At 47.1% G+C, this 27847-nt stretch overlaps 1 protein-coding gene across 2 annotated transcripts; it reads left to right on the forward strand.

Annotated features, from left to right (window-relative positions):
* Nucleotides 1-583: 583 nt before the first annotated feature.
* On the forward strand, nt 584-27752 carry THRAP3 (thyroid hormone receptor associated protein 3). Of its 2 annotated transcripts, XM_059488594.1 has the most exons (13): nt 584-635; nt 5432-5490; nt 9430-9512; nt 13157-13317; nt 17375-18280; nt 19662-20402; nt 20933-21105; nt 21551-21662; nt 21918-22002; nt 24282-24466; nt 25068-25260; nt 25854-26003; nt 26271-27752. In XM_059488594.1, the coding sequence occupies exons 4-13, from the start codon at nt 13181-13183 to the stop codon at nt 26490-26492; spliced, it is 2904 nt and encodes a 967-aa protein (XP_059344577.1). In that variant the 5' UTR covers nt 584-635; nt 5432-5490; nt 9430-9512; nt 13157-13180; the 3' UTR covers nt 26493-27752. The 2 variants fall into 2 exon arrangements, with proteins under 2 accessions (XP_059344577.1, XP_059344578.1); XM_059488595.1 differs by lacking the exons at nt 584-635; nt 5432-5490; nt 9430-9512; nt 13157-13317 and adding an exon at nt 15312-15466.
* Nucleotides 27753-27847: the final 95 nt, after the last annotated feature.

Consider the following 27847-nt stretch of genomic DNA (forward strand, 5'->3'; position numbering starts at 1 on the left):
GGGGACTGGGCAGGGCAGGGCTGGGCTGGGTATAGCAGGGCAGGGCCGGGCTGGGCTCTCTCCCGGCCCCCACAGCAGCGGGGCAGGTTCGCCCCTGTGCCCGGGCTCGGCCCCAGCGCTGCCCGCTCCATCGCTTCTGTCGGGGGAAACCTCATCCCGGCGGCCCCACCCGCAAGCAGGGCCCTGTCCCATGGCTGCCCCTTCCCTGCCGGGCCCTCAGGAGCCGCACGTGGGACAAACCGGGAGGGTTACAATAGGGCTGGACGGGAGAGGGCCCGCAAGGCCCATTCGGTGAGGGCCGCACCGCGCCCTGGCCGCCCGCACGGCGGAGGAGGCCGCGCCGCGCCCCGTCACCGCCCCCGCCGCCATTTCCCGCCTGCGGAGCCGCTCCCCGCCGGAAGGGCTGCGCGCACTGCCGCGCCACGGGCGGAGGAGGAAGTGGCGGAATGGCGCGCGCGACGCCCGCCGGGAGCTGTAGTGCGGCGGAGCCGGCGGGTTGGGGGCGCGCTGTGCCGGCCGGACTGCGGCTCCCGGCGGCCCCCGCGGGCGGGCAGAGCGCGCGCGCGGGCCGGAAGTGCGTGAGGCGGAGGCGGAGGGGGCGCCTGGTGCGGAGGGGCCGCGGCGAAGCGGCGCCGGTGAGTGCAGGGGCACCGGGGGGTCCGCGGGGTCCGGCTCCGCCCCGCCCGCCGCCACCGCGAGCTCCCCTCACCCATCCCTCCCCGCCGCGCCCTCCGCAGCCGCCTCGCCCGGGTTCTGCTCGCTCCCCCCTCCCGCCCCTGCTGGGCCTCACCGCGGCGCTGCTCCCCCCCGTTCCCGGTGTCCTGGCCCCGCATGTCCCCGGGCGAGGCTCGTTCGCGGCTCTCGGCACCGCTCTGGCCCTGCCCCAGCGGCGCCTCGTGGTAGGCCTGGGCCCGGGCAGGCCTTGGCGCCTCCTCGCGGCCCCGGGGCCGGTTGGGCCTGCCCGGCCCTTTCCCGGAGCCGCTCGTGGTCCGGGGTGGTTTTCGCAGCCCGTTCCGCTGTCCCATTCCCGGAGATCCCCGTCCTCCGCCCGCGCCTCTGGGCCGCGCCCTTTAGGTTCCCTCCTCCAGAGGTCCCATCCCGGTGTCCGGGGCTCCGCGGGCTGCCGCGGCGCGGGAGGCGCTGCCGGGGCCCGGTCCCTGGAGGGAGCCGCGGCCATCGCCCCGTGTCCTGTCCCAGCCGCCGCCGGTGTGCGGCTCCCGGTGCGGCGCTCGGCACCGCCCGCTTCCCGGTGCGCCGGGAGGGATCAGGGTCGCTGCTCGCTCGCTGCCTGCTTTGCGTTCTGCTTGCTCGGGAAGTTTGGCTGAACTTCAGGCGATGTGGCAGAAGAGGCGTTGCAGTGGCTCAGACACACGTGTGAAGCCTGAGTCTTCGTTTTCCGTGTACTGATAAAGGGTTTTTCTGCTAGTTCGTGGTGTTTTGGGAAAATGAGCGTGGTTGAGGGCTCTAAAAATTCATTTCAAAGCATGCCCAAGGTGATTGTCAGTGTATTTCCTCCTGGATGGGGTTCTGGGTGTTTCTGTGGAAAGTGACGTGGTAAGTGTGGAGTTAGCAGTGCTCCATGGAATCACCAAATCATGGCACGGTTTGGGTTGGAATGGACCATAAAGCTCATCCCGTCCCACCCCCTGCCATGTGCAGGGACACCTTCCCTTATCCCAGCCTGGACACTTGCAGGGATCATGGGTGACCTGTGCCAGGGCCTCACCACCCTCCCTAATCTTCACTCCAAACCCGTTTTCAGTGTGCAGCCATTCTCTGTGCCCTGCCTTGGGAGGAGCAGGTGAATTTGTGTGTGTGTGGTGTATGCAATACCACCCTCTAAAGACCTGTCAGAGGTGGGGGACTCCTTGATTTTTATGTGTACAGTGATGTGCCAGGTGCTGTGGCACAAGAACAGATTTGCTGCTTGAAATGAACAATGTAAAACCATTTGGAACGTGTCTGGCTTGTCTTGTAGCTGGTGCTGGAAGAGAAGAGCCTTTATTGCTGCAGCAACAGGGTCACATCAGCAAATGGACATTTTCAGGCTGCTTTTCCTGAGAGTATAATTAAATCATCCAGCTCCTCTCTGGAAGGACTCCTGGGAATTCCCTCTCACGGGGAACGAGGGCAGATGCTGTGTCAGTGCTGATGGTGTGGGACATTTCGGGGGGGCTTTGCTGTGCCCTTGGTGGGTGCTGGGCTGGGAGAGCTGCTCCCAGGGATTGGGTGTCACAGCCTTGGCTCCACTCACTCCAAAGGTGTTTCAGAGCTTTGGCTCCCAAAGGAGAGTCAGTGTAGGCACGGAAAGCAAGTGCTGGGACACAGCAGTGTCTTCTCCTGGAGTGTCTGTGGTTGTTCTGTGTCCTGCTCTGGAAGTTCACAGGTGCCCAGCAGGGAGTGATGAAATGCCTGGCTTTGTGACCTTTGTGATGGGTTGCACAATCTCACAGCAGATGAAAGCACAAAACAGCACAGTTAGTGTAGAGAGCTTTTGCAAATGTATGTTTTTGTGTCATAGGATCCTCCGGAGGGTCTAGGGCCCTGTGATTTTTGCCTGACATTTCTCAGTTCATCCTCCCTTTGCTGAGAACTTTGCAGGAACGGGGAGGGCGAGTAAGAACTTGATTTGAACCCTCTCCTCCAATGTCCTTAGGCAGCTGAAGGCCGGGAATGCTGCTCCTGAGGCAGTGCTGCAGTGGATGGGCCTTGGTGTCTGCTCCACACAAGCGATTTGGAAATGCTGCAGTCTGGTCACAGAGGGTTGCAGAGTTGTGGGGTCCTGTCTGTGGGATGAAGGAGGTGCAGGGCTGCCCCTTACCTCATTTTCACATCCTTTTTGTCCAGAGATCCAAAGAGGAAACCTTTTACCTGTCAGGTTATTGCAAAGGGTGGTCAGGCATTGGGAGGGAGGGGCTGCCCAGGGAGGTTTGGAGTGCCCATCCCTGGAAGTGTCGAAGGAACACCTGGATGTGACACTCAGTGGGTGACAAGGTGGAGATCAGTCACAGGCTGGACTTGATGATCTTGGAGGTCTTTCCCAACCTAAATGAATCTGTAAAGAGATTTACTGGCTGTAAAGAGCAGTGGTGCTCTGGCTGCAGCCACGTGTTCACCCAGCCTTGTTGGCCGCAGCAGGTGGAGCAGCCATGGATCCCTGCCCCTGTTCTTTGTCTGCCTCTGTCTCTGCTGGGTTATACCCTGCTGACTTCCTGCTGTTTTCCATCCTTCCTAATTCCCTGCCTCTCTGTCAGTTGTGTCTCTGGAAGACAATTCTGTGCCTCAGTCAGTGCCTCAGCAATGCTGTCTGGGAAGAGGCTTCCACGGACACTGGGGATTGGGCCAGCCAAGTGCCCTGACCTCCACTTCCAGTTCTTTTTCATGGAAGTAAAGCTTTGTCATGTGTATTGTAAAAAAATACACCAAAAAAAGGATATTCTGCTGATGGGGTTATGATAATATAATTTAGCTGTCTGCTGCTTTCTCCAGCTGATTGAAGTCAGGAAGTGTGTAAAGTATTAAAGAAAATGATCATTTGGGGCAGGCCAGGCATGTGGGCTCACATGAGGTGCAGGAAAGCTGGTGAACACTTTCAGATATTGGTGTTGCTATTAGAAAACAAAAAATGTTATGGTTATAAAACACCAACGCAGAGTAAGTGACAATCCATGCACATCAGCAGATCTAAATTTAGTTTACCTGTTCCCACTTTCTCTGTTGTCAAAAAAATGTTGCTTTGGGAGGCCCAGGGAGTGCTGAGCTGGGCTGGATAAGCCTGAGGATGCTTTTCATTGTAAGGCCATGATGTTCCCAGGTTGTATCCCTGGAGGAATAGAGTGGTTTTGCAGAAGTTTGAGTATTTTTCAGCTCACTTGGCTTTGTCTTTGTGGAAGGACAGTTTGTCGTATTGGAACTCCTTAATTGTTTGAGCAGCCACTGAGCCCTTGAACTTTTTCTCCATTTCTGGAAAAGTTTACAGTATCCTGAGCTGTGTTGAATGGCTGCACGTGCCAGGGCAGGGATGTGGGTTTGGGTCGTGTGGTTTCCTCAGAATTGTGACAGTACAGGGAGTTCTTGGGTGAGGCAGGAATTGCAGGATATTTAGCCACATAGTTCAGGCCATGGAAGAGAAAGGAGGGATGGTGGCAGTTACAGAAGCTGATGGTGCCAGGCTGTGTGGCACTGGGGCTGTGCCAGTGCCCCCTGAGCTGTTCATGGACGCGGTGGTGCCCGTGCTGGACAGGCCTGGGAACAAAGCTTAAACTGCTCTGTGAGATTCTGTAGTGAGTCCCAGGATGAGGAAGTTAAATTTGGCCCTAACAGCTCATCAGGTCTTTGTTCCTGCTGGTGCCAGCTCAGATCATGCTTGGAAGGAGCCGGTGCCATTTTGTTTCTGGGTGCCAGGCTGGGTGTGTGGGTCTGGAGTCTGCTACCCTAAAGGAAACATCCTTCCCCTCCTGACACAGAAACTGTGTTAGGAGAGCCTGAGCATTGAGGGAGTCACTGCTGGGAGCTTGGAGAAGTGAAGAGTTCCTGCTTAATTTAGCATTATCATGTCAGAGCTATGAATAGTGAAATCACGGGATCACATTTCATGCCAGCTGGGAATGGTGTTTGCGCTGCCTCACTCCATGGTAACCGGAAGCTGCCGGGCCTTAAAAAAAAAAAAAAAGTGAAGCTAATGGCACACAGAGATGGCAGCTGGCTGCTCTGGGGGTTGTTTCCTACCCAAGGAGGGGTTTTCTGTCCGTGCCCTTGCTCCTGTCACACCTTGTGCCTCTGTGGTGTGTGAGTGCAGCCTGTGCACAGCCCTGCTCACGGCTCCAGCGATCCCTCAGCAAGTGCCCTGCTCACAATTTCACCCCCACAGTCGTCACCCGGCCATTTTTAGCCTGCCATGATTTACAGGGTGAGGTGGGTGTGCAAAGCCAGAGAGCCCCTGCTGGGACTGCAGGGTGAGGAGCTGGCTGGGCTGGGCACTGCTCCTGCCTTTGGCTGGGTGAAAGCGGGGCCAGGAGCCCTCCAGGAGTGGCTGCTCTGAAGTGGGAGCACTGGAGGTGATGGGGCTGTGGGGTGTCAGGCTGGAGTTCAGCCCTCCAGGGACTGAGGCTGAGCATTAATGATGTTAACTAACCTGTGCCTTAACACGGGGCTGGACATGTGATACCAGGTGGCATGGTGTACATGGTAATTTGCACCTGAAATAATTACAGGAATTGCTCCTGTGGGGCTGTGGGTGAGGTTGGGTTCCTGAGTTAAGACCTGTGTATGCACTGTCTGATCAGATGAGGTTATTTTGGTGGCCTTCTTTTACTGGGAAACAGTGCTGAGATGAATGGCTGAAATCAGAATCCTTTCCTGTGCTGCTGAAATAAAAGGATTTGCCAGTGTCTGGTTTGATTCAAATTTGATTTTCCTTTTTTTTACTTAGGTCAATCACTTCTAAAGAAGCAGTGTTTAGAAGCAGATTTGATGGGACACTTGTACAAGGTATGTGAACACAGCATGGAAAATTTTTCAAATAAGTGCTCAAATAATTGTTCAAGTAAACTTATTCCATATGTGCAGGATTCCTGTGGACGGGCATTTCTCTCTGTTTTGAAGTCTGTCAGAGTGTAGGGATGGCCTGGTCTGGTGCATTGTCCTTACAATAATACCACAGTTAAAAAAAATAAAAGAACTTTAAATGTTATACCAGGTCATGGAAATCCCTGAGGTAGTGGGATTCCCATTAAGATAGAGATAAATGAAGTGCTGGCTTGAGAATGTGAGTAGTTTTTCTCTTTTCAGCTTATAAATGACATTTGCTGGAGTTTGTATTTTCATAGGTTAAATGTGTGGAGAGTTGTAACTCCTCAGGAGATTTTTTGGCTGTAACTATGCTGTGTGTTACAGAAGAAATTCCAAAGATCCCACAATCAAACAGTTTTGCTGTTAATTGCTGTTTATTTGGAAGCAGAACTTCCACATTTTTCAGCGTGGCTCCAGCTGGCAAACACCTGAGGGGATGGAAATGTCCTGGAGGGTGCAGTTCATCCTCCCTTTGCTGAGAACTCACACACGACTTTGAATTCTTTCAGTTAACTGATTTGTGAATAGTTTTCTTAAGGGGAGTAAATTGGATCATTATTTGCTTCTTGTGGGGGTTGTAGAACTCCAGGCATGGATTCCCAGCCCCCCAGCATCCAAAGCTGCTCAGAACAGCAGGGCTGTGCTGTGACAAAGCCATCAATTTGGGGAAAATCCTGATCTTTCTGCTTTTCCCAAGCTCTGTAAATTTGGACAGAAAAAGCTGATGAAATAGATTTTTCCTTCCTTAAAAAAAAAATTGTGGATATTTTCTTCTGTGTTTAACAGAAATTCCAGCCACCCAACTTCTGTAACAAAAACACCCAGATTTCTAATCAGCTTTTTCTTGGATTGTTTCCTTGAGCTCCCTGTCACTAAACTGTCTGAATAACAACATTTGACTTTTTAAGCTCAAACATTTGTGAAACAGTGTCTCTCAAACAGCCTGTTTCAAAAAGTCACTGATTGGGGTTTGTAGCTGGTCAAAATAATTGGAAAGGGATTGTTCAGCACTACAATCTGTAGAATCAGTTCTTTCCACAAGAACCTGTAAATACTCTTCAACCATTCCATAAAAACTGCTTCTAATTATCTGAACCCAGGGCTGGAGCTCAGGGTTAAACTTCTTTAGGGATTTGTTTCATGGTGTGAAACCCCAAATGTGCTTGAAGGAAGATCCTTATTTTGAAAACACATAGACCAGAGAGAAATTAAAACTGCTGCTGACAAATCTGTGTTTCTTTTGCTGTGGCAGAATAATTTTGGATGTTTAACTCATGTTAGAGTAGAACACTGTTTTGTGGTTAGGTTTTTGGTAATTTTTTTTCAGCAGTGTTATCTGGGACATTTTTTTGCTGAGGAGGTCTGTAGATGTAGCTTTGGTTAATGTGTGTCATAAATCTTCTGAAAACACATTGGTATTGAATCTGGGAAGAGAAATCATTCTGCTTTTTGTTCCCCCAATGAAATTTTATTATAATTAACATTTTAATTTGCTCCTCCCTGCCTGGCTGTAGGAACTGTGTTCTACCCTTCCCCTCAAGGTTTCCATTGATATCAAGAACATATTTAAAGCATCTTGCACCAAAAATTAGCTAGAAAAGGAAGAATCCAGTAGCAAGTGAGGTTTTAAGAGTTGGGTTCTGAACTAACAAAGATGAGTCTGCTCTCTGCACTTGCTGCTGCACTTCAGGGACATGGAGAGAGCTGCAACTCTTTATAAGCTTATTTTTGCAGGGATTGTTGTGGCCTCATTATACAGAGCACACTTTGTAAGGTATTTTGTGGGATTATTAGTTTTTTTCAGAATGAACTAATCTTGTTTGGGTTTTGGGGCTTGGGATTAGGAATTGTAGAGCTGGCAGAAGGAGAATTAATTTTTTTTTCTTTCCTGGTAATGAGGGGTGTTGAGCAAATGAAGGAGCAGTTCAGCTGTTCCTCCTGAGCTGAATGTCTGTGTTGGTGACACCAAATGGATGCCAAGAGGCTCGGGCAGAAATGTGCTCTCTAATGAGGTGCCACCTCATTTGCTTTGGGCCTCACAGCAAAATAAATCACAACAGCTTCACTCAAATGCTGGCCAGCAAAAAGCAAATTTTTGTTTTCCTACAGCACTTCAGAGAGCTTCCTACAAATGCTTTTACAAAACATTTAATATTTATGAGCTGAGTGTTTGCAAACACCGTGTGATAAACGGAAACCACTGTAATGAATTTCACCACGCTGCTTGTGTCTGAGGCGTGTGCACAAGCCATGTCACTTGTTTCCAGGTGTTTTGGGGTTTATGCTCAGATATGAGCACAAACAGCTGCCCTGGCAGGGAGGTGCATGCTGCATTCCCTGTCCAAGCTGGCCAGCTGTGGTGCAGGATGCTCACTGACACCTGGGGACGGACTGGGCTCAGCTGCAGTGTGCCAGCTGGCTGCCCTGGGCACGGCTGCTCTGCAGCAGCTGGGGAAGGGCTGAAATCCCAGCCCCTGCTGCCTGAAAGACCTTGAACAAAGGAGTGGAGGATGGAAAGAGTCACAAAGTAACACAAGCCAGTTGGAAGCAGGGAGCAGATTCCTGGAAAAAGGCTTTTTGACAACCAGCAATGTTTTCAATTTGACCCGTGACTTGGCCCATGGAAATGTTCTTTACAGTGTTCTGGAATAAGAAACTCCTGAACTATGATTTCCACTTCAGCAGAGAGCATTGAGCACGTTTCCCAATTTCCTTTCACTATCTGGAAGAAGGGTTTGCTACTTCTGCCTGTTGTGTCTTGACTTGGTTACTTTTTCTGTAGTAGTGCTCTAAACACAAGAATATTATTTTTCTCCAAAGGAGAATGCAGGTTTTGCTCTGGATGATACCTCTGTGTGTGGGATTGTAGCAAACCACTGGTAACAATGATATTTGAGAAATAAGCAAAAAACCCAGAGCCCAAGGGTCACAAAGAAATAATGGGTACGACAAACTCTTTCTGCCACTGTGAAAGGCTGGAAGTCAAAGAGGTTTGTAAGATATAAGCTGAGATTTCTTTTTGTGGACATTTAGACTGATGGACAAGACAACAGTAAAAATAATAAAAAAAAGGTCTTTGGCATGTTGTTCTTTATATTTAAAAATCACTAAACTTTGCAGCAGCACCTTTCCTCTTGGGTGAGAACAGGACTTAATCACCAGTTCAGAGAAAGGTTTCAAGGCTACTTGAAAACTGTACTTATTCAGTGAAGTAAGGACAAGAAATTAATACCTTTAAACAAGTCTGTTTTATGGCTGAACACAGAGTAAGTGCCATTCTTGCTGTTAGCTCAGAGGTTTAATAACATGGAGTAATTTCTGAGGTTGTGTTTACTGTTGTTTTCTCTTCTAAAACCTCCACCCCTCCAGCAGTGCATGGAAGGATTCTGAAATGTAACTGTAGACCTGTCAGAAAAGCTCCCAGTGGACTGGTGGCTCCCTTGGATGACGGCGATATGCTGATGGATGAATTGTCAGGAAAAGAATTGTTTCTGTTGGCTTGTGGATTCCTTTAACAATATGGCAAAATCCTTAGTCCTGAGCCCAGTAAGACCATTCAAATGGGCTGAGAGAAATGACTCCAGCACGGCTGTACAGGTGCACTGACAGATGTGTGTCACAGCAGGTGGGATGGGGCAGGGGAGGTGGAGCAAAGAAAGAAGAAGATTTAAAATTTTGGAAGCATCAACGATCATTTTGAAACCTACATTTTCCATAAAAGTCCATGAAAAAATTCCTGGTCAGCTGTGGTGTGCGTGTTCCCTGAAACACTGGGGATCTGATGAGCAGGGCAGCCAGTTCACCTCTGGTGGCAGCACAGGAGTGCATGTACAAAGGTGTATTTTCTTCTCATTTCAGGTTTTCTTCTTGATTTCATAATTGACAGAGCTGAGACAGTGAGATCTGACAGAAGGGTGCAAGGTGTGAGCCTGCTCAAGCAGGTAGGCACAGCAAATAAAATACAAGAGGTAAAACTGCCTGTCTTGGGATTTGTAATAGACTTCTTACATCTCTTCTCTTCTGGGCATGCTGCAGGTTAGACTGATGGTAAAATTCTGCTTTCATTGTTGTTGTGCAAAAAATATGGAGCAGGTTTAGAAGAAAAAAATCAACCTTGGGTCTTGGAATGTTTGGACTTGTCTTCCCAAGTAACTGCAAAATATAAGGGTAAAGTAGAACAATTTAGTGAAAAAATCCTGGGTATCCTATAAAAAGTAGTACCTATTTTTGTTTTTTTAATGCTGTATTGATTCATCTCTGGATTTATGCCCTGGTGATTTTTGGGAGAAGAGCCCTGCTTCCCCCATGTACCATAACTGGCCAGATAATTAAATGTCCCGCTGATCTAAGTGTTAAATCCCATATTGTGCCTTGTGCCCTCCTCCAGCATCTCCAGGAGCTCCTTGGGCAGGGGAAGATGGGAATGGGAGGTCAGCAGCTGCTGCTATTCTCAGAGTTTGTCTTTGCTTCACTTACAGGCACCTCTTTATTTAAAAACCATAACTGGCCAGATTATTAAATGTCCCACTGATCTAAGTGTTAAATCCCATTTTGTGCCATGTGCCCTCCTCCAGCTTTGTCCTTTGCTTGAGCATTGCAGTGATTTCCATCAGTGGCATTAAAAGTTTTCTTTAACAATTGTGAACATTTAAATTCCAAAGCTGTGGAAGCTCATGGAAGGGCCCAGCTGTGAGGGACTCTCAATGGTGACCTTTTTTTCATTGCTGCAGAGTGGAGCAGAGTTGTGCCTCTCTTTTGGGCTCTGTCAGGAGGTAAAACATTAACTTTCCTGCCACTGTTTCCTGACAATAGTTTGCCTTCTGGGCAAAGTCCATCGTGGTGCTTTAGTGGGAGCATTTGCTCCTCTATTGTTTCCATCAGTGGTCTGCCAGATTGCCCAGAGGGTTTGGGAATGGAGAAAGCAAAGTTTGCTCTATGCAATGTGGTTTTATGACAGATGAACAAGCTGTCAGGTGTCTGTTCCCCAGGGGATGGTGCCTTACCAGAGCTTCTAAACTCAGCACACAGATGACATCCAAAACCAGGGTGTTTTTGGATGGGACACTACACTCCTTGGGAAGATCTGCTGGACAGCTTAGAACTGGTCCTGCAGAGGAAACAAACCAAAAAAACAAAAGTTGAGAATCCCTGGCAGTGCTTCCAGCAGGACATGCCTTCCAGATGAGTGTAGCCAGGCTTGCCTGCTGGGAGAGGAGATGTGCAGCAGCAGCCTTGTCCCTTCCCAGGTGCAGGAGGAGCTGCTCTTTGGGGGTTTCTGTAGCTGGGCAGATTAAGGATGAGTCCCCATAGCACTGTGCAAATGCTTCTGCTTGCAGTCCCTGCTCAGGACACTCCTGCATCCCCAGGAGCTCTGTGGGCCGGGGAAAATGGAAATGGGAGGTCAGCAGCCACTGCTATTCTCAGAGCTTTTCTTTGCTTCACTCACCTCTTTATTTAAAAAATATAAAATCCTTTTTATAAGAATAGATGCTTTCAGAGCAGGTTATTTTGCTGAACATATTTTATCTGAGTCAGTCATTCTTAAAACTAAATGTATCACAGTAAGTTTACAACTGCAGTTAACTCAGCGGAGCTGACGTGACTCCAGTGTGCAGTTTGTTTAACCTTTTAAGTGCTGCTGGAGCATAGCAACTCTGTTTCTATCCTAGTAGGAGTTACTTCATATGTTAGGAATGAATCAACTTCAAAATGTTGGCAGAGATAAAGAATCCAGGACGTGAGCGTTTGGCACACGTTGCACACACCAGGGTGGTTTGGCTGGGAAGTGCTGTAGATCAAAGTGAAAGGCAAAAACTATTAAGCAGATCAAAGTGGTAATTTAAAAATCTATTTTGGGGTCTTCTTGGGATTTCCTGAGAGTTGGTGCCACATCTTCTATATCTTGCAGTAGTTCCTGTTACCATTTCTTTCTTCTCCTCTTCCATGTTTTGGTTTCCAGTGCTCAGCGTTGGATTGTTGTGAGCAACAGAGTAGGAAGTGTTGCAGGAAGTGGTTCAACAGACATATTCAGTGAATTAAGAGGAAATACTTAAAAATTATCCTTTCACACGTTTTTTTCTCTGAAACATCGCCAAGCACAAGAACAAACTTCAGTTCTCAGTAGCAATATCTTTTGATTTTCATTCCTGGGGCAACAGGGAATAAAACAACATCTATTGTTTCCTAACAGAACAGGAACATCAATTTTATTATTTTTCCTGTGTGCTTTCTGATGTGGAATATATTCAAATAATTCAGTTGAATTGATCTAACATCTTTAGTTAAAGGGAAGAACAGGAGCATGAAACATGATTTTTTAGAATAAAAGCCAACTTCCCATTTCTAGAAAGTCCCAGCTCTGATGATGAACCCCCATCTACTCTCCCAGCAGCTGCTCCTGTCCCAGGCATTGTGTTTTTCCTAGAAGTGCCCTGGCAGAAGTTGAAGCCTTTAGTAACCATATATGTAATTTTGGAGAGTCTCTGGAAGTGGAGGCATTGCAAGTCAGTCCTCTGGAATTTCCTTAAAATGGGTATAACAGCAGCAGCCACACTTGATCAGTTGTGTTTATGTACCTGAATGTCTCTATTTTTAAACAGTGGGTAAAAAAAAAGATGAAGTTTGTGCTAACACAGTTCCTTTTTATTTCTGGCTCTTTTTCATTAGTCATTGTAGGTGGAAAGTTTGTTGATAATTTATTGAATTAATGCAAATTTTGCTCGTTGGTAAAGGAGAACAGATCAGGGAGGGTGTAGCTGAAAGATTTGTGTGGTCAGACTATTCCCTGAATCATCATCTAAGGAACTTTCTAACCTTTACCTGGATACATGCCTGAAAATAGCCCAGGTAATTCATAATTACAGCTATTTTGAGTCATTTAGTGCTACAGTGTAATCTCTTCTGTCTCTGACTGTTTGGAAGGACACCTGATTTATTTTGGCTGCAACAGAACTCCTGGCTGGGTGATCCACGCTGGTGACTGATCACAGCAACTGCAGGAACTGCACCAGCAGAGAGGACAGGACTGAGCCTGAGCAGAGCTGTGCAAATAGGGTCACATTCCTGTGGGCTGGAGTATCAACTCTTTTTTGATTGCCTCTGAAAGTTTAGATAAAAGTTTGTGGGGTGGGGTTTTTGATGGTAAGCTTTTTTCTTTCTTCCCTGTTCTTTAAAGCAATGGCAGCTGGCTGCACAGACAGGGATGTGGCTGCAATTACATGGAATTTTCACTTCCATGGGCTAGTTTGCCTCTAGAGGTGTCCTTGCCTCAGCCAGCACTGTGGCCCTGCCTCTTCCCAGGTTTGCATTAACTTGGTGCTTTCAACTATCACACTCTCATTTGTGATTACTCTGGGTTCAGAGCCTTTTATTCTTTTTGCAGTTTTCCTCTTTGGACTGAAATAAACCTTCTATTCTGAGCCCAGCACCATTCATCTGTTCCTAGCAGGCACTTCAAACATTCCTATTTCCAGCCTTATCAAGCTCCACGTGCCTGGAGTCTGTCAGCCTGCCAGGTGCTGCCTGTCCTCTCCTATCAACCACATGCTTCATTTCTCAAATACTTGTATGTCCCTGTTTCCCTCAGGTGCACTGACAGGTGCTTGCAGAGATGTCTAAAACGAACAAATCCAAGTCTGGCTCGCGCTCCTCGCGCTCGAGGTCTGGCTCGAGGTCCCGCTCCCGTTCCTTCTCCAAGTCCCGCTCCCGGTCCCGCTCCATCTCACGCTCCAGGAAACGCAGACTGAGGTGAGTGTGCACCCAGAGGGTGCCTGTCCTGGTTTAGGGCAAATTTGGGAGAAAACCTCCAAAGGGGCCCCTCCAGAAAGCAAACCCACACGGCCCCACCCCCCAGCTGGGTCGGGAAGGATTCCTTGGAGAGAAGTGGAAAGAACCTGTTTATTTAACAGGCACAGCACCCTCAGCACACAGAATGAACAATACCAGGTGACACCACTCTGTCACCGCTCTGACAAAGATGACAAATTCAGAAAGTCTCTCTTGGGGATGGTCTCTCTGTTCTCAGTCCCTCCTGTGCTGGGGCAGCTGCTGCAGCCACAAGGTGCAAACTCTTGGTGTTCCCAGGTCCCAGTCCGGAGCAGGTTCAAGTTGGTCCAAAAAAGGGAAAGGAGAAACAGTCCAGGCAAAATTTGGACTGCTTAGCTACTAACTAATGAACACGAGCAAAAAGCGAGAGCAAAGCAGGAACAAAGCAGAAGCAAAAAGCAAAGCAAAAAGCAAAGCAGAAAGCAAAAGCAGCACCATGTACTGCCCTGTCTCTGTGTCCCACCAGCTGTGGGAGAGTGGCTGAAAGCAAAACCAAAACAAAACATTCGGTCTTCAGAGCCAGTCTGGAAGGCACAGAACATGATATCCAGCATGAACAGAATGCACAAATGGGGATACAAGCATCATAATGTCACCCTAGGACAGTGCAACAGGGCTTTTCCTCCCTTGCAAGGTGGTTTCTCACTTAGCTCCTTTCCAGGGAAAGACTCTGATGAGATCCCAGGACAGATAGTGTGTTGTGTGTCAGGCTGCTTCCTGCCAGTCTGTGCTGTTGGGGTGTTTCAGTCACTTAGGAGAATAAATTGTGAATAAATAAATAAATAGGAGAGTAAGACGTTTGTCAACACACTCAAGATCTTTCTTTTGAGACTTTGGCTTTTTTAAGGAGGCTTTAATGTAATGGATCCCAGACCGGAGGGGTCTTTGTAGATGTCATCATGTGTGTTTCTGCTCCAGAAAAGTGAATTCAAGCAAATTTTAAAATCAATTTTAGACACTGATGTGAAAGGTGTCACAGACATCTTTTATGAAAAATACTTTCTTTTGGATTTTTTCTCCTGAGAAGCTGAGAGGCCTCAAGAACAAAATATAAACAATGATTATCTGCTGCTGTGGAATGCAACAGGTGCATCTGTGATTGGTCTCATGTGGTTGTTTCTAATTAATGGCCAATCACAGTCAGCTGGCTCAGACTCTCTGTCCCAGCCAAAAACCTTTGTTATCATTCCTTCTTTTTCTATTCTTAGCCAGCCTTCTGATGAAATCCTTTCTTCTATTCTTTTAGCATAGTTTTAATATAATATATATAATAAAATAATAAATCAAGCCTTCTGAAACATGGAGTCAGATCCTCATCTCTTCCCTCATCCAAGAACCCCTGTGAACATGGTCACAAAAGGTGGGAACAATTCTTGATATATTCTTGCTCCTCCCATTGGCATGCAGGAGCCAGGTAACAAGGAAGATCCTCCTGGAGGAACAAAGTGAATAAAAAGTAATTTTGCTGCAGTTAATTTTAAGAAATTATTAATATGTGTAATAGTTGCTCCTGTCTCCCTGAATTGCTTCTGAGCAGGCCAGTTACAGGCTTGTGTCTTCCCTGGATGTTACTTTTTTCCTTTTCTCTTGGCTAAGCATTCTGCATCTGGCAAAGCCATTCCAGTTGGAGGGGGTGTAATGGTGTTCTCCTGCCTTTTCACTCATATGAATAACACGTATTCTGAAAATCCTCTGGGCTGTGAACCACATGCAAGTGTTACCAGTTAGAGATTTTACAAGTACAGAAGCTCTAATGAATGTACAGTTGGAGAAAGAAGGACATGACAAAACTAAATTAGAGGCGGAGTCTTGAGTCCAACCGAGCCCTTTGCAGAAGGAAGCTGGAATGCTGGAGGATCCTTGCTCATTTGGGAATATCTCCTAGCAGTGAAGGAGCTTTGGCAGTTGAGAAAAAGGCACCTTGTGCAAACATGATTGTTTCCTGTGTGCTGCTGCTGAAGCTACTTCTGCCTTATAAATAATTCCTTTTTTTAAAAAAACCAAAAGGAGTCTGAATGGAGGGGGTCAGCCCAGCCCAGCCCCTCTGCCTGGCCTTGGGATGTGCTCCAAGGTAGGTCTGGTGGGATCTCAGCATAAAAGGCCATGCTGTGTACTTCAGGATGCACCACAAATTGTTTTATTCTTCTTTTGGTAGGTTTCTGTTTCTCCTAAGTTACAGTGCTGTGTTGGAGTCTGCCTAATATGTTCTGCTTTCTTTATGACTTTACTTCTCACTTCTTGTAAATGCTGGGAGCCCTGGAGCAGTGCAGTGCCTACACTTCTGGGGGCTGGCAGAGTTGGGGGGGGGAATTATCACTTCTGGTGCTTCTTTTACTGCATAACTTTTACGGTATTTTTCTAAAAAGATTTCTGGTAAATAGTCTGCAACTTTTGGAGTGAAATCTTCCTGCTGCAGCCTCTGTAAATCACTAGAACAGATTTTGGAAGCGTTGTACGACAGGTCCTTGTTGATAATTGATCACAGATGCAGCATTGTCTGAAAATTGAGCGTCTCTGTTCCTCATGCCTTGGACTAGAACTTCTTATAACTGGTTCTTGCCTCCTGCCTCTCTTGCTTTTCCTTCTGGCTGCTGTTGTTTGAATGAAGAAGTGCCTCAGATAAGTTTTTTGCTTGTTTGAAGGATGGAAAAATCTGTTAAAATGGTCATTAAGCTGTTTGTTAGCAATGATTGGAGTATGAATAAGAGTTTCCTGCTAAACTGTGACCTGTTTGGTAGGAGGAAGAAATGAAAATGGAACTAAAGTTCATCTCTGACTGCACATGTGTGCTAACTGTTTAGGAATTCCAACAGCAGGTTGTTCTCCTTTGGTTCTGGGGGTTTGGGGTGTGAGAGGTGAGGAGCAGCGCTGAGATCCGTGTGAGGAAATTCATGTCCATTGGAGTACGACCAATGTGTGTGTCACAGCCAGAAAGGGCTGTGGAAACCGTTCCAATTAATGTTATTTACTAAAATTCCATTTGGAAAAATCTTTCTTCTATTTCAACTTCCCAGTTTGGCCAGTCCTTCCTGTAGCTACAACGGGACCTTTAAACAGTTACACAACCACAGCAATTTAACGGGAGAAGCTGCTGGGACAGTTAGTCACTGGAGTCTGCGTTTTTCCAGGGTTCGTGCATTCCAGGATTCTGGTTTTGTGGATGTGGGCAGGGACATCCACAGCGGCACCTGGTGGTGCCTGGCAGAGGTGTCCCAGAGCTGTCCCTGCCCCAGAATTCCACGGGTTGGAGCCATGGGATGGTGCCATGGGATGGAGCCGTAGAATGGTGCCATGGGATGGTGCCATGGGATGGAGCCATGGGATGGAGCCACAGGATGGAGCCACAGGATGGTGCCATGGGATGCACCTCTGAGAGCTTAAACCCATAGGGCAGCGTGCCCTTCACCCCACTGCTGCCCTGCTGCTATTGGGGTGTAGCCATTTATTGAACTTGCCTGCCTAAAAAGTGAGGTTTCATCTGGATTGTTGGAATTTTAAAGTGCATCTGAAGTTGGGAGAAAAGAATGAGATTTGGGGTCTGCTGCAATAACAGTAGCATGGTTTATATAACATATACTTCTTTGTGGTGAGGTATAACCATGACCTTGAGCTGTTAAGGGCTAGATGATTGAGATCTGTCACTTTTTCTGAAGCTGGATAGCAGCCATTTTCATCCCAGCAAAATAGAGAGCAACATTGCTTATCATGGTGTCTGCAGTGATCCTGAAATCAAATATTTGACAGTATCACAGGTACAAGTTATTTCCACTGCAATTTGTTCACAGCAAAGTGTAATACCTCAATCAGATAAGGGTAAACCAAAGGATTTTCTTTTAAAAGCTGAGAAATTAGTTTTTTGAAGTCTTTTTAAAATATGTCTTCAAATAAAAAGTTGTGACAGAAGAACAAACTCCAAAAATAAATTATGAAAAGAAACTATAACATGAAATATTTGTGTAATTCTTTTTTTTTTAATCAGTTCTAGGTCTCGTTCAAGATCCTATTCTCCATCTCACAACAGAGAAAGGAACCACCCACGAGTGTATCAGAACCGAGATTTCAGAGGCCATAACAGAGGCTACCGGAGGCCGTATTATTTCCGTGGGCGGAACCGAGGGTTTTACCCCTGGGGCCAGTACAACCGAGGAGGATACGGCAATTACAGATCCAACTGGCAAAACTACCGCCAGGCCTACAGCCCTCGCAGGGGGAGGTCGCGCTCCCGCTCGCCCAAGAGGAGATCTCCTTCCCCAAGGTCCAGGAGCCATTCCAGGAATTCTGATAAATCATCTTCAGACCGCTCAAGGAGGTCTTCCTCTTCCCGCTCGTCCTCCAATCATAGTCGGGTTGAGTCTTCCAAGCGTAAATCTGGAAAGGAGAAGAAATCATCCTCCAAGGATGCCCGGGCATCGCAGGCTGCGGGAGATAACCAAGGAGACGAGTCTAAGGAGCAGCAGTTTTCAGGAGCGGGGGCTCAAGATGCCAAAGCATCCGAAGGATCAAAAGCGTGGCAAGATGTCAGCAGCTATGGCACGGGCTCCACGTCCCGAGGCTCGGTGTCGGAGCTGAGCCCCCGCGAGCGCAGCCCTGCCCTCAAGAGCCCGCTGCAGTCGGTCGTGGTGCGGCGGCGCTCGCCCCGGCCCAGCCCCGTGCAGAAGCCGAGCCCGCCGCGCTCCAGCCCGTCCCCGATGGGCTCTGCCGCCCAGAGCGGCTCCAGCTCCTTCCAGGGGGGCTCCCACCAGAGCCCCTTCGAGCACGGCTCGGCAGGAATGAGCCCCAGCAGAAAGAGCCCGGTGTGCAAAAGCCCCACACCCGTCAGCTCGCTGTATGGTGCCGCTCCGAAGGAGGAGGGCACGGCTCCCGGGGGAGGAGCCTTCTCCAAGAGGCAAGTGATGTGTTTTGTGGTGCTGGGTTATGCTTTTGGGTTGCTTTTGAGGAGCCAGCTGCACGTGTGAATGCTCCGTGAGCAGGGCAAGAGGCTGAGGCAGGCTCCAGCTACAAGCTGTGCCAGCATACTGCCAGCTCTGGGCCTAGTCCTTTCTGAATTATGAAGAAAACACAGCCCAGAGTTGTAGGAAGTTGGAATTGGTTTTCCAACTTGGATACTTCTAAAGATTGTATATATTCCCTGCAAAAATGTTCATAGCCCATGAACATTTGAAGTGGAGATTGCCCAAGGAGGTTTCTTGGCAGCTGGAAGCTCACATTTCCCAGTTATGTATGTGTTGGTTATAGACATTTTTAGTGTTGCCTTCTGGAATTGTTAGGTACTGTAAATTAGAAGAAATTAATTAAATCCTACTGCATATCCTGCTGCAAGCAGCCTGGGGCAGGTGCAGCTGCAGTGCTCATGCCTGTGTGTGTGGGTAGGATGAGAAACTAAAGCACCAAATACGTCTCTAAAGTGAAGACAGCCTTCCATGCAGAAGGCATCTGCTTCCATCATTCTCTAGATTAATGCACTGCAGATTGTGCCCAAAGGAGACACTTTATTTTAAAAGATACAGCACCATTCACAAGTGCTTTCAAGTCTTTATTGTTTTAAAAGATGGTTTGAGCTGATTCTATATAAAGGATGTTTGAAATTTAAAAAGGGAAAAACTCCTGTGACTCTTTATTTGGGCTTTCCAAAGCATGGAGCGGGTGTCCTTGGGCTTTCCTGCTGTCCCACAGAGCCAGGGTTTTGATTTGTGAATGCTTTAAATCTGTTCAGATGCTATAAACCAGCTGAATTGTTCTCAACAGAAGTGTTTTATCTCTCCCAGCAGCATATTCTCCTCTGTTAACCTGTTTGCTTTTATTTGTGTTTGCAGTCTGTCATGAAATATTTAGCTTACCTATGAAACTTGCATCCCAAATTTGAAGTAGCTTTTGAGGCTTTTATTTCCAGTGTGTTGTTAAAAGCAGAACAGTCCAATTTGAAAGGTTTGATGTGTTGTTCTCCTGAACCAGGTTTGTAAGTAAATAAACAGAGTGGGTAAGATGTTCCTCTTTTCCTTCCAATGCATCTGTGGGTCAGCTGGGTTTGATTTGTCCTTGAGCCTCATTCCATCAGTTCTGCATATCCATCTCCTTGTACATTTGCTGAATTTAGTGAGAACAAAAGTCTGAGTAATCTGCTTGACATTTTAATTATTTTAGGGCCTAGAGGCAGCTTTCAGTACATGCATAACTTGGTGTTCTCTGAAGTTTTGACTCTTTGAACTGAAGAATTGACCTCGTTGAGCTCTAATAAGAAACCTCCTGTAATGTCTCTTTATGATCAGGTATCTGGAAGAGCAGAAGACAGAGAATGGGAAAGACAAAGACCAGAAAGTAACAAACACTGAGAAAGAAAAAAGTAAAGAAAAAGGGAATTTCTCTGAGTTGGGATCAACAGATGGAAAGGCAAAATCTGACTCGTATGGATCGAAAGCTGACTCGGAGAAGGGATACCGTGGCAGCCAGTCGCCCAAGCGCTACAAGTTCAGGGATGACTTTGACAAGCTCAAGGTCCCAGATTTCCACAAGGAAGGGCATTATGGGAAAGATGAAACAGATGAGCAGGACAAGAAAGACAAGGCAAAGGGCCGGAAAGATTCGGAATTTGATGATGAGCCCAAATTTATGTCTAAAGTCGTAGCGACTTCAAGTAAAAGTCAAGAGGAGGATAGGTCAGGAAAATGGGAAGGTGTGGTGTTCCTGCCACCTGGGAAAGAGAAGCAAAGGAAGCCTGATGAAATGGAGGAGGAAAGCTATTCTGAAAGATCCAAAAAAGAAGACAGATCGGGATCCAAGAGAAATGAATCTGGTCACAGAGGTTTTGTACCTGAAAAGAATTTTAGAGTGACCACTTACAAGTCAAGCCAGGAAAAAAGCTCTTCCCCTCCACCAAGGAAGGCATCTGAGGTGAAGGAGAAGCCAGGCACCAAAGTAGAGGGGCTAACTCCTGGCAAATCCTCCTTTTCCATTACTCGTGAGGCCCAGGTCAATATTCGAATGGATTCCTTCGATGAGGATCTTGCACGGTAAGGATCTGCCAGCTGTTGAGCAGTCTCAGTAGTGATGTTTTTTCCTGTTTTTCTTCCTGAGATCCCCATGTGCTTGCCAACTGTGAGGGAGGCTGAGCAATATTGCATCACAATTTGTGGTTTGGGAGCTAGAGATTAACTTTTTCCTGACTGTTGCTGTGTAAGATTAGTTTGGGATGCACCAGGCTCTGGGAAGAGCCCCAGATGGAGTCAGGTACTCAGTGGCTTCTGGCTGAGGGAAGCTGAGTTGTGCAGGTGAGCTACTGTGCTGCTTAAATCCATTTGACTCTCTGCCATGTGTTTTACTACTCTTATTCTCCATGCAGCATTAGAATAGTGACCTGAATTATCACAGTAACCTGGAGCAGTGTGTTTAGGGATGTTTAAAGGAGTTTTTGAGTACTCGTGGGTGCCTCCCTGATAACAACATAAACCATCAGTGACCTCCCAGCTCCTGCAGAATTAAACACCTTAAATTCCTCTCCTTCACCCCATTTTTTTTGTTTCATGAGCTCTTCTTTTTGCAGTCCCAGTGGCATATTGGCTCAGGAGAGGAAGCTGTGCAGGGATCTGGTGCACAGCAACAAGAAGGAGCAGGAATTCCGCTCCATTTTCCATCACATCCAGTCGGCTCAGTCGCAGCGCAGCCCTTCTGAACTGTTTGCTCAGCACATAGTGACTATAGTCCATCATGTAAGAGGTGAGTCAGGAGTCTGTGTGTCCTTGGGGAAGGTTCACTCCTGCCTTGCCCTGATCAGTGGGGTTTGTGCACTCAAAATGCCTGCAGTTGTTGTCCAGCAGATATTCCAGAGATGAGAGGAGCAGCACGATCACAATCATCTTTATTTACATAAATACTCCTCTGCACAGGCAGAAGCTGTTCTTGTTATTGCCTGAGAAATATTCAGAGTCTGAGACTTAGAATTTTGTGTTCTGATGAGTTTGTGACTCACTTGAAGGAATTGTGTTCATTTCACTGAAACACCAAAAATTGAAATTGCAGTTTGTCAGCAGTATTAGAGCTCATCCCCACGGTGCTTCACTGACCTGCACCTGGGTTTTCACAGGCTGTGGGATGGGTGGGCTTTGTCTTTTTACAAAACTGGTACTAATATTTTGGTATTGTTTGTTCCAACCCCTGACAGAGCATCACTTTGGGTCTTCAGCTATGACGCTGAACGAACGCTTTACCAAATATCTAAAGAAAGGGATGGAACAAGATGCAGCTAAAAACAAAAAGAGCCCTGAAATCCACAGGTTGGTGCCATTAGACACTGTCTTAACATTGCAGAAGTATTCCAGATTTCATTTCTTAAACTCTGGAATGATTCCAGAATAATTCAAGTGTATAACTAGCTTCACCCAAAAAAAAAAACACAAAAAGGAAAAATATAGGGGGAGTTTTAAATACGTTTGGAAATACTGGTCTGCTTTAAAGGACATTTGATCTAAAATCTTCAGGTTCTTCTTATGAGCAAGGTTATATCTATGTTGGTTTTTCTTTTCCTTTAGGAGGATAGATATATCTCCCAGTACTTTTAGAAAACATGGATTCTCTCAAGAGGAATCGAAAAGCTCCAGAGATCCTGGCTTCAAGGTGAACTGTTACTCTGATTAGTTTAATTCAACAAAATGAGTGCATTGGGCATGAACTTAACAGTGATGTTTTTGTTTAAATTACTCTCTACTTAAGTTTGTGTTTTTCTTTTAAGGATGGGCATAATTCTAAAAATGAACTACAAAGGGTTAATTTTTATTAAAAATGTATCAACAACCTTTGTGAAGTGGTTAGACTATGGTAAATGACCCCAAAGTCAATTGAGGTGAGCTTGAGAAAAAAGAGAGGATTTTTGGAACAAGTGCCCATGATGAGAGAAGAGACTTTTTGTGATATTTTTCTGCTTGTAAGTATGATTAACTCCATTGTTACGTGCAATTTTGCCAACCATGTTTTCAAAGACATGCATGTCAAAAAGAGGAAAGTAAAACTAAATGCTGAGCTAAAGCAGATACACTATTAAGCAGTTGATAAATTTTGTTCTAACAACTGACTGTGCCATTTCTGTTGATTGCTGTTACTTTAACATTCAGCACTTGTCTTAGATCCAGAGCATTTGGGATTGAGTGTTTTAGCTTTGCTGAGTAGATGAATGTTAAGCCATTGCACTCACTGTAAACAATCATAAAAAAGGCTTAAGGTAAAATGTTTGAGATTTTAACCTTTGTTTATTCACCTTCATACATATTTACATTGAAGAGATTTTAACCAGTCCTGCTGAAACCTTACTTGTTTCATATTTGTTTTCGATTTTTTCCAAACACACTTGTGGCTTGACATGGACGATGGTGAGATGGATTTGATGGGCCTGAACTCTGAGCATCAGCTTGGCAGAGTGTGTTATAAACGTGGTTTCCAAACAGCTCGCCAGCCTTCCGTGAAACAGACGTGCCCTCCCAAACCCAAATAGGTGTTTGCTGTGCCACATAAGGGAGCTGCTGCTGATTTTGTCACTTATCTGTCATCCATCGTGTTGGGAGCAGTTTTATTCTCAGAGTAGAAATTAAAGCTCTTTGCCTGGGGAAAGTAGAAGAGCAAAATACCAAAACAAAATGCCTGCTTTCACTCCTGCGTTATTTGACATATTTATTTAAACAAAAAAGTGGTTAGAAACTCATGTAAGTAAAAATTTAACAGCTAGAGAATTACTAATCCTTTTGTATTTAATTGAAGGCGATTAATTTGATGTATGTTGCATATCAAGTTGTACAGTTCCCAGGATGAGTGTTGTGTAAATGCAGTAGCAATGGCTGAGGCTGGGTGTTGGTACCAACATGCTGTAAGGCTTCCTGCTGCCCAGTTTTGTCAAACCACAGCCACTGTCACTTAGGGCAGGCAGCAGAATTTCACCCAGGTGCCACAGGGCTCAAAGGAGGAGCAGAGACAACAACTGCTCCTTGCCCAAAGAAACTCCCAATCCCTTCTTGAAGTACCAATTTAAATACAGCTCAAAGCAAGCACTGCCAGGTGTCTTTTATGTTTGTTTTTAATTAGCAATGTAAATTTAGTTTTAATTTTTCATGCAGCTGGTGGGTTTTTGCTCTGTGAGACACCAGCTTGCTTTGGCAGACTTGGCAGGACTGTGGGAGACACACAGAGTGTGTCTGTGGGACTTTGTGGCACCTGTCACACGGTGCCCTCCAGCCCAGGGGAAGGAGCTGAAGGTGGCATCTGCACCCAGTAAATCTTCCTGACAGACATTGTGATGCCTCCCTATCCATGGGAAGTTGGTCTTCTCCCAGACCTCTTGGATGCTGCCTTTCACTGGCCTCCTCCTGCCCCTTGGATCACTAATCTTGGGTAGCTCCAAGCAGCAAAGAGCTTTTGCTTCTCCCAGAGCATCACTTTTAGACCTGGGATTAAAATCCCTCTGGCCCCTGCCCAGGTGAGACTGTCAGCAGGACCTCAGGTGCACCCATGGGCTGTCAGAGAGCTCTGCCACACTGTCCTTGTGGTCCATAAACAGCTGGATAGAATCCCTGAATTGTTCACATCCTTGCTGGCTGTGGTGTACAGTAAATGTCAGCTCCCATGTCTCCCTCCCCTCTACCAGACTGTTTATTTTAATGCTGTTTAAAGAGGAGATTAAAAGTTTAAAAATCAATGATTTTAAGTGTAGGAAAATTGAATTCTGACAAAGACAGACTTACTTTAATAGTGCATTATTTGACATCTTAAAGTGGAATATTCATTAGTGCTCAGTTAAACTCCAGTTCTCCAGAAGTCTGTGCAGTCAGTAAAGCAAAGTAAATGGTGCTGAGCTGGGGCACTGCAGACCTTGTGTTCAACTCTGCCCTCCCTCTCCTCTGCGTTTGTAGGCTGAAGGGAAATATAAGGACGACCCTGTTGATCTGCGCCTTGATATTGAACGCCGTAAAAAACATAAGGAAAGAGATCTTAAACGCGATAAATCCAGGGAGTCGGTGGACTCGAGAGATTCAAGTCACTCAAGGGAAAGATCAACTGAGAAAACGGAGAAAAGTCACAAAGGCTCAAAGAAAAAGTATGTAGGAAACCCAGTAGCCATTTGCTTGTGCCTCTCGTGTCTCTGCTGCTCAGGTTGGAGACGACACCGTGTACAACAGTTGTGCACACAGTTGTGCCCCTGTGACATAACTCCTCCAGTGGCCTGAGCTACCCCTCTGCGTGTGGTCTCGCTATCATTGTATCTCTCAGAAACACTAAATAATTGTAAAAGGTAGATGGGAAAGCTCCATGTGTCAGGATGGGTGAGTCACTTTTCCTTCTTGTTCCTGTTGTGTCAAGAGAGAAACAGCCATGTTAAAATGACTTGGCTTTGATGTTCATTTAATCCTTTTCTATTAGCTTAATTTTCCATTTGACTAAAACTCCATGGATGCATGCTAAGTTGAGAGCAGATGGTGTAAACACCTTAGGAAGGAGCAACAGGTTCCTTCAGGAGAGGTCTTGGGCCCTGTGTTAAAGCCTGAGCTCTTACTATGGCTTTTCCTCTTGTAGTAGGAAAAGGAGAGCCATGGCTTTGATAAGGGAGTGATAAAGAAGTGGTTTTGTATCTGATGGGTCACAGCTGAGTGCCTAATGCTGTTGTGTCCCACTCCCCTCCGTTCCCATCACTGGAACAGGAAACACCGACGGGTGCGGGAGAGATCCAGGTCCAGCTCATCGTCATCGTGGTCCTCTCACTCAGTGAAAGCAGAGGAGTATCCCGAGGAGACTGAGGAGAGGGAGGAGAGCTCCACAGGCTTTGACAAGTCCCGCCTTGGGACTAAGGAATTCTCTGGTCCAAATGAGAGGGGAAGAGCAAGAGGAACCTTTGTAAGTGTTCTCCACCACTGCCCCAAGTGTTCTCCACCTGTGCCCTGAGGGTTGATTCCCAAAGTGGGCAGAAGTGGCTGTTGTGTGTTGCTCTCAGTTAAAGCTGCCCTGGAGGAGAAGCCCTCAGGGTGATGAGCCCCAGTGGAATCACTCCAGGTTTAGAGCATCAGCCAGGCTGCTGGGGATGTGCTGTGGGCAGCAAACTCCAGCAGAACAAAGCCTGGAAGCTTCTGTGCATTAGTGATGCTGAGCAGCCCGATGGGCACACACTGTGCTTCCACTGGGGTTTGGCCACACTCATGTGTGCAGTCTGTGTGCAGAGGGGTCTCACCTGCTTGGGGTTGCCCTGGAAATGCCTCCAGGTGATCTTCATCTAGCTGTGATGTGCTGTGTGATCAGATGAACTAAAACCCAAAATCATGAGTGCAGGAGGTGATGTGGCCATGCTAAAGCTGTCTTCTTGCTTTAGTGATGGGTTTTAGAGGTGTTTTGGATGGGATGTTGGGTACCTTGGGAGCCCTGGAAGCTGGCTGGGGTGGGAGGATTCTGCCTCTGCAGCTGTTCTATTTTTCTCCTCTGTGTTTGTGTTGCAGCAATTCAGAGCTCGAGGGAGAGGATGGGGCAGAGGCAACTTTTCAGGCAACAACAACAGCAACAGTGGCGGCAACAACGACTTCCAGAAGCGCAGCAGAGAGGAGGAGTGGGACCCTGAGTACACACCTAAGAGCAAGAAATACTACTTGGTACGTACCTGGGTGCTGAGACACCCGTGTGCTCCAGGTGTGTCCGGTCTCAGGTGCCTTAGAGCCAGAAGCACCCGCTGTCACTGACACACCAGGTAAGGCTCCGGGTGACGCTTCAAGGGCAGCTGCTGGCTCCTGCCTAAAGAGAGCTCGTTCCTGCTCCCTGTAGAGTGGTTCCCATTAAGTGGAGCCCCAAGGGCGGTCGCAGAGGCGCGGTGCAGGGCGGTGCCAGCCTGTCTCACCTGCTGTCCTTGGCTTCCCGTGCAGCACGACGACCGCGAGGGCGAGGGCACGGACAAGTGGGTGAACAGGGGCCGCGGCCGTGGCGCCTTCCCCCGGGGAAGAGGCCGCTTCATGTTCCGCAAGTCCAGCACCAGCCCCAAGTGGGCTCATGACAAGTTCAGTGGGGAAGAGGGAGAAATCGAAGACGACGAAAGCGGAATGGAGAACCGGGAGGAAAAGGACACCCTGCAGACGACGGCCGAGTAGCCGCGGGGCCCGCGCGGTGCTGGGAGCCCTGGCAGGAGGGGAGGGGTCAGGCTGGTGCTGGGGTGTCAGGGTGATCCCCACGTGCTGAGCAGAGCCCTGGAGAGCAGCTCGGAAACCATCCCGACGTTGTTTAACTGCATTTCCAGAGTTCAGCCTCCCCAAGCACGGACTGGGACTGATCCATCATTTACGCTCGGATCCGCTCCTGGAGTTTCTCTTCCCAAAGACTTCTCTTCCCTTCTGGACTGGATACGGTCAAGTGCTGGGTGAGACCCCAGATTTTCCCTTCTCTGTGACCTTATGGATGGTCGGTTATTTTTTGGTAACAGGCTTTGAGGACGATGTGGTTTTAGTTTGTGCCCACCTGACCTCACCTGTCCTGACATTTTGTTTCTCTTTTATAATTTGACCCAGTGATAGTCGGGGTTCACTCGCCCGCTCAAATTTTCCTCCCCTATTGTGTATTCAATTTTCTAAATTCTGCTTATTTTAGGCCTTTACATACGTAGTAGCATCAATTCAGAGATAATTTTGGAAACTATTTTTGGTTCTTATAAATAAGAAAATAATGAAGCATGTGAGTAAACATCTAAATGTTCATTTGTTGGGACCAAACTGCTATGACCTTTTTTTTTTTTTAACTTTTTTTAATGTAACAGTTGAGTTTAGGGCCTTTTAAAAATTATTGTTTTCCTTTTATGTTGGAAGTTAACAAAATTAGCATGGTTTAAAAGAGAAAAAAAACTACACCCTACTTCTGGCCACTGTTTGTGTTCACTATTAGGCCTGGTGTGTGCTGGACCCCAAACTGCTTTGTAGCATTTGTCTCTCCTCCCTGCAGCTGGTTGTGACCTGAGTGCCCTTTCCAAGGTGACACAGTTTTCTAAGGAACTTCCGAATTCTTCTTGGGGAAAAATATAAATGGAGATGAGAATTTTTCAATATTTTTTATTAATCTTTTTATAAAACCAAAAAGCAGATTCCTCCTGAGCTGGGGTTGAGGACGGCCCTTAGGATGCATTTCTTTTTATCTTCTACTTTATTCTGGAGCAGTTTGTGAGGGTTCCTGGCCAGGTGTGAGCCTGGGCGGGGAGGCACAGCCGTGCCCGTGCTCCCCCTGTCCCTCTCCCCAGGATTGCTGTGCTGTTCCCCACACACCAGCTAGAGTTTGGTTTGTTTTGACCTGAACAGTTCCTGTTTAGCAAAGCCCCGAAGTTTGTTTATGCAAATAAAATACAATAAAATAAGTCGTAGGTGTAACTCTGCTTGGTTTGTGTCCTGAGTTGCTGGGTGGGAGCCTGAAAGGACCAAGGAGCAACAGGGGAGCAACTCCCTGTTGGGTTTTATGCACTAAC

Source organism: Ammospiza nelsoni, chromosome 25 (assembly GCF_027579445.1).
Source record: "Ammospiza nelsoni isolate bAmmNel1 chromosome 25, bAmmNel1.pri, whole genome shotgun sequence".
Lineage (NCBI taxonomy): Eukaryota > Metazoa > Chordata > Aves > Passeriformes > Passerellidae > Ammospiza > Ammospiza nelsoni.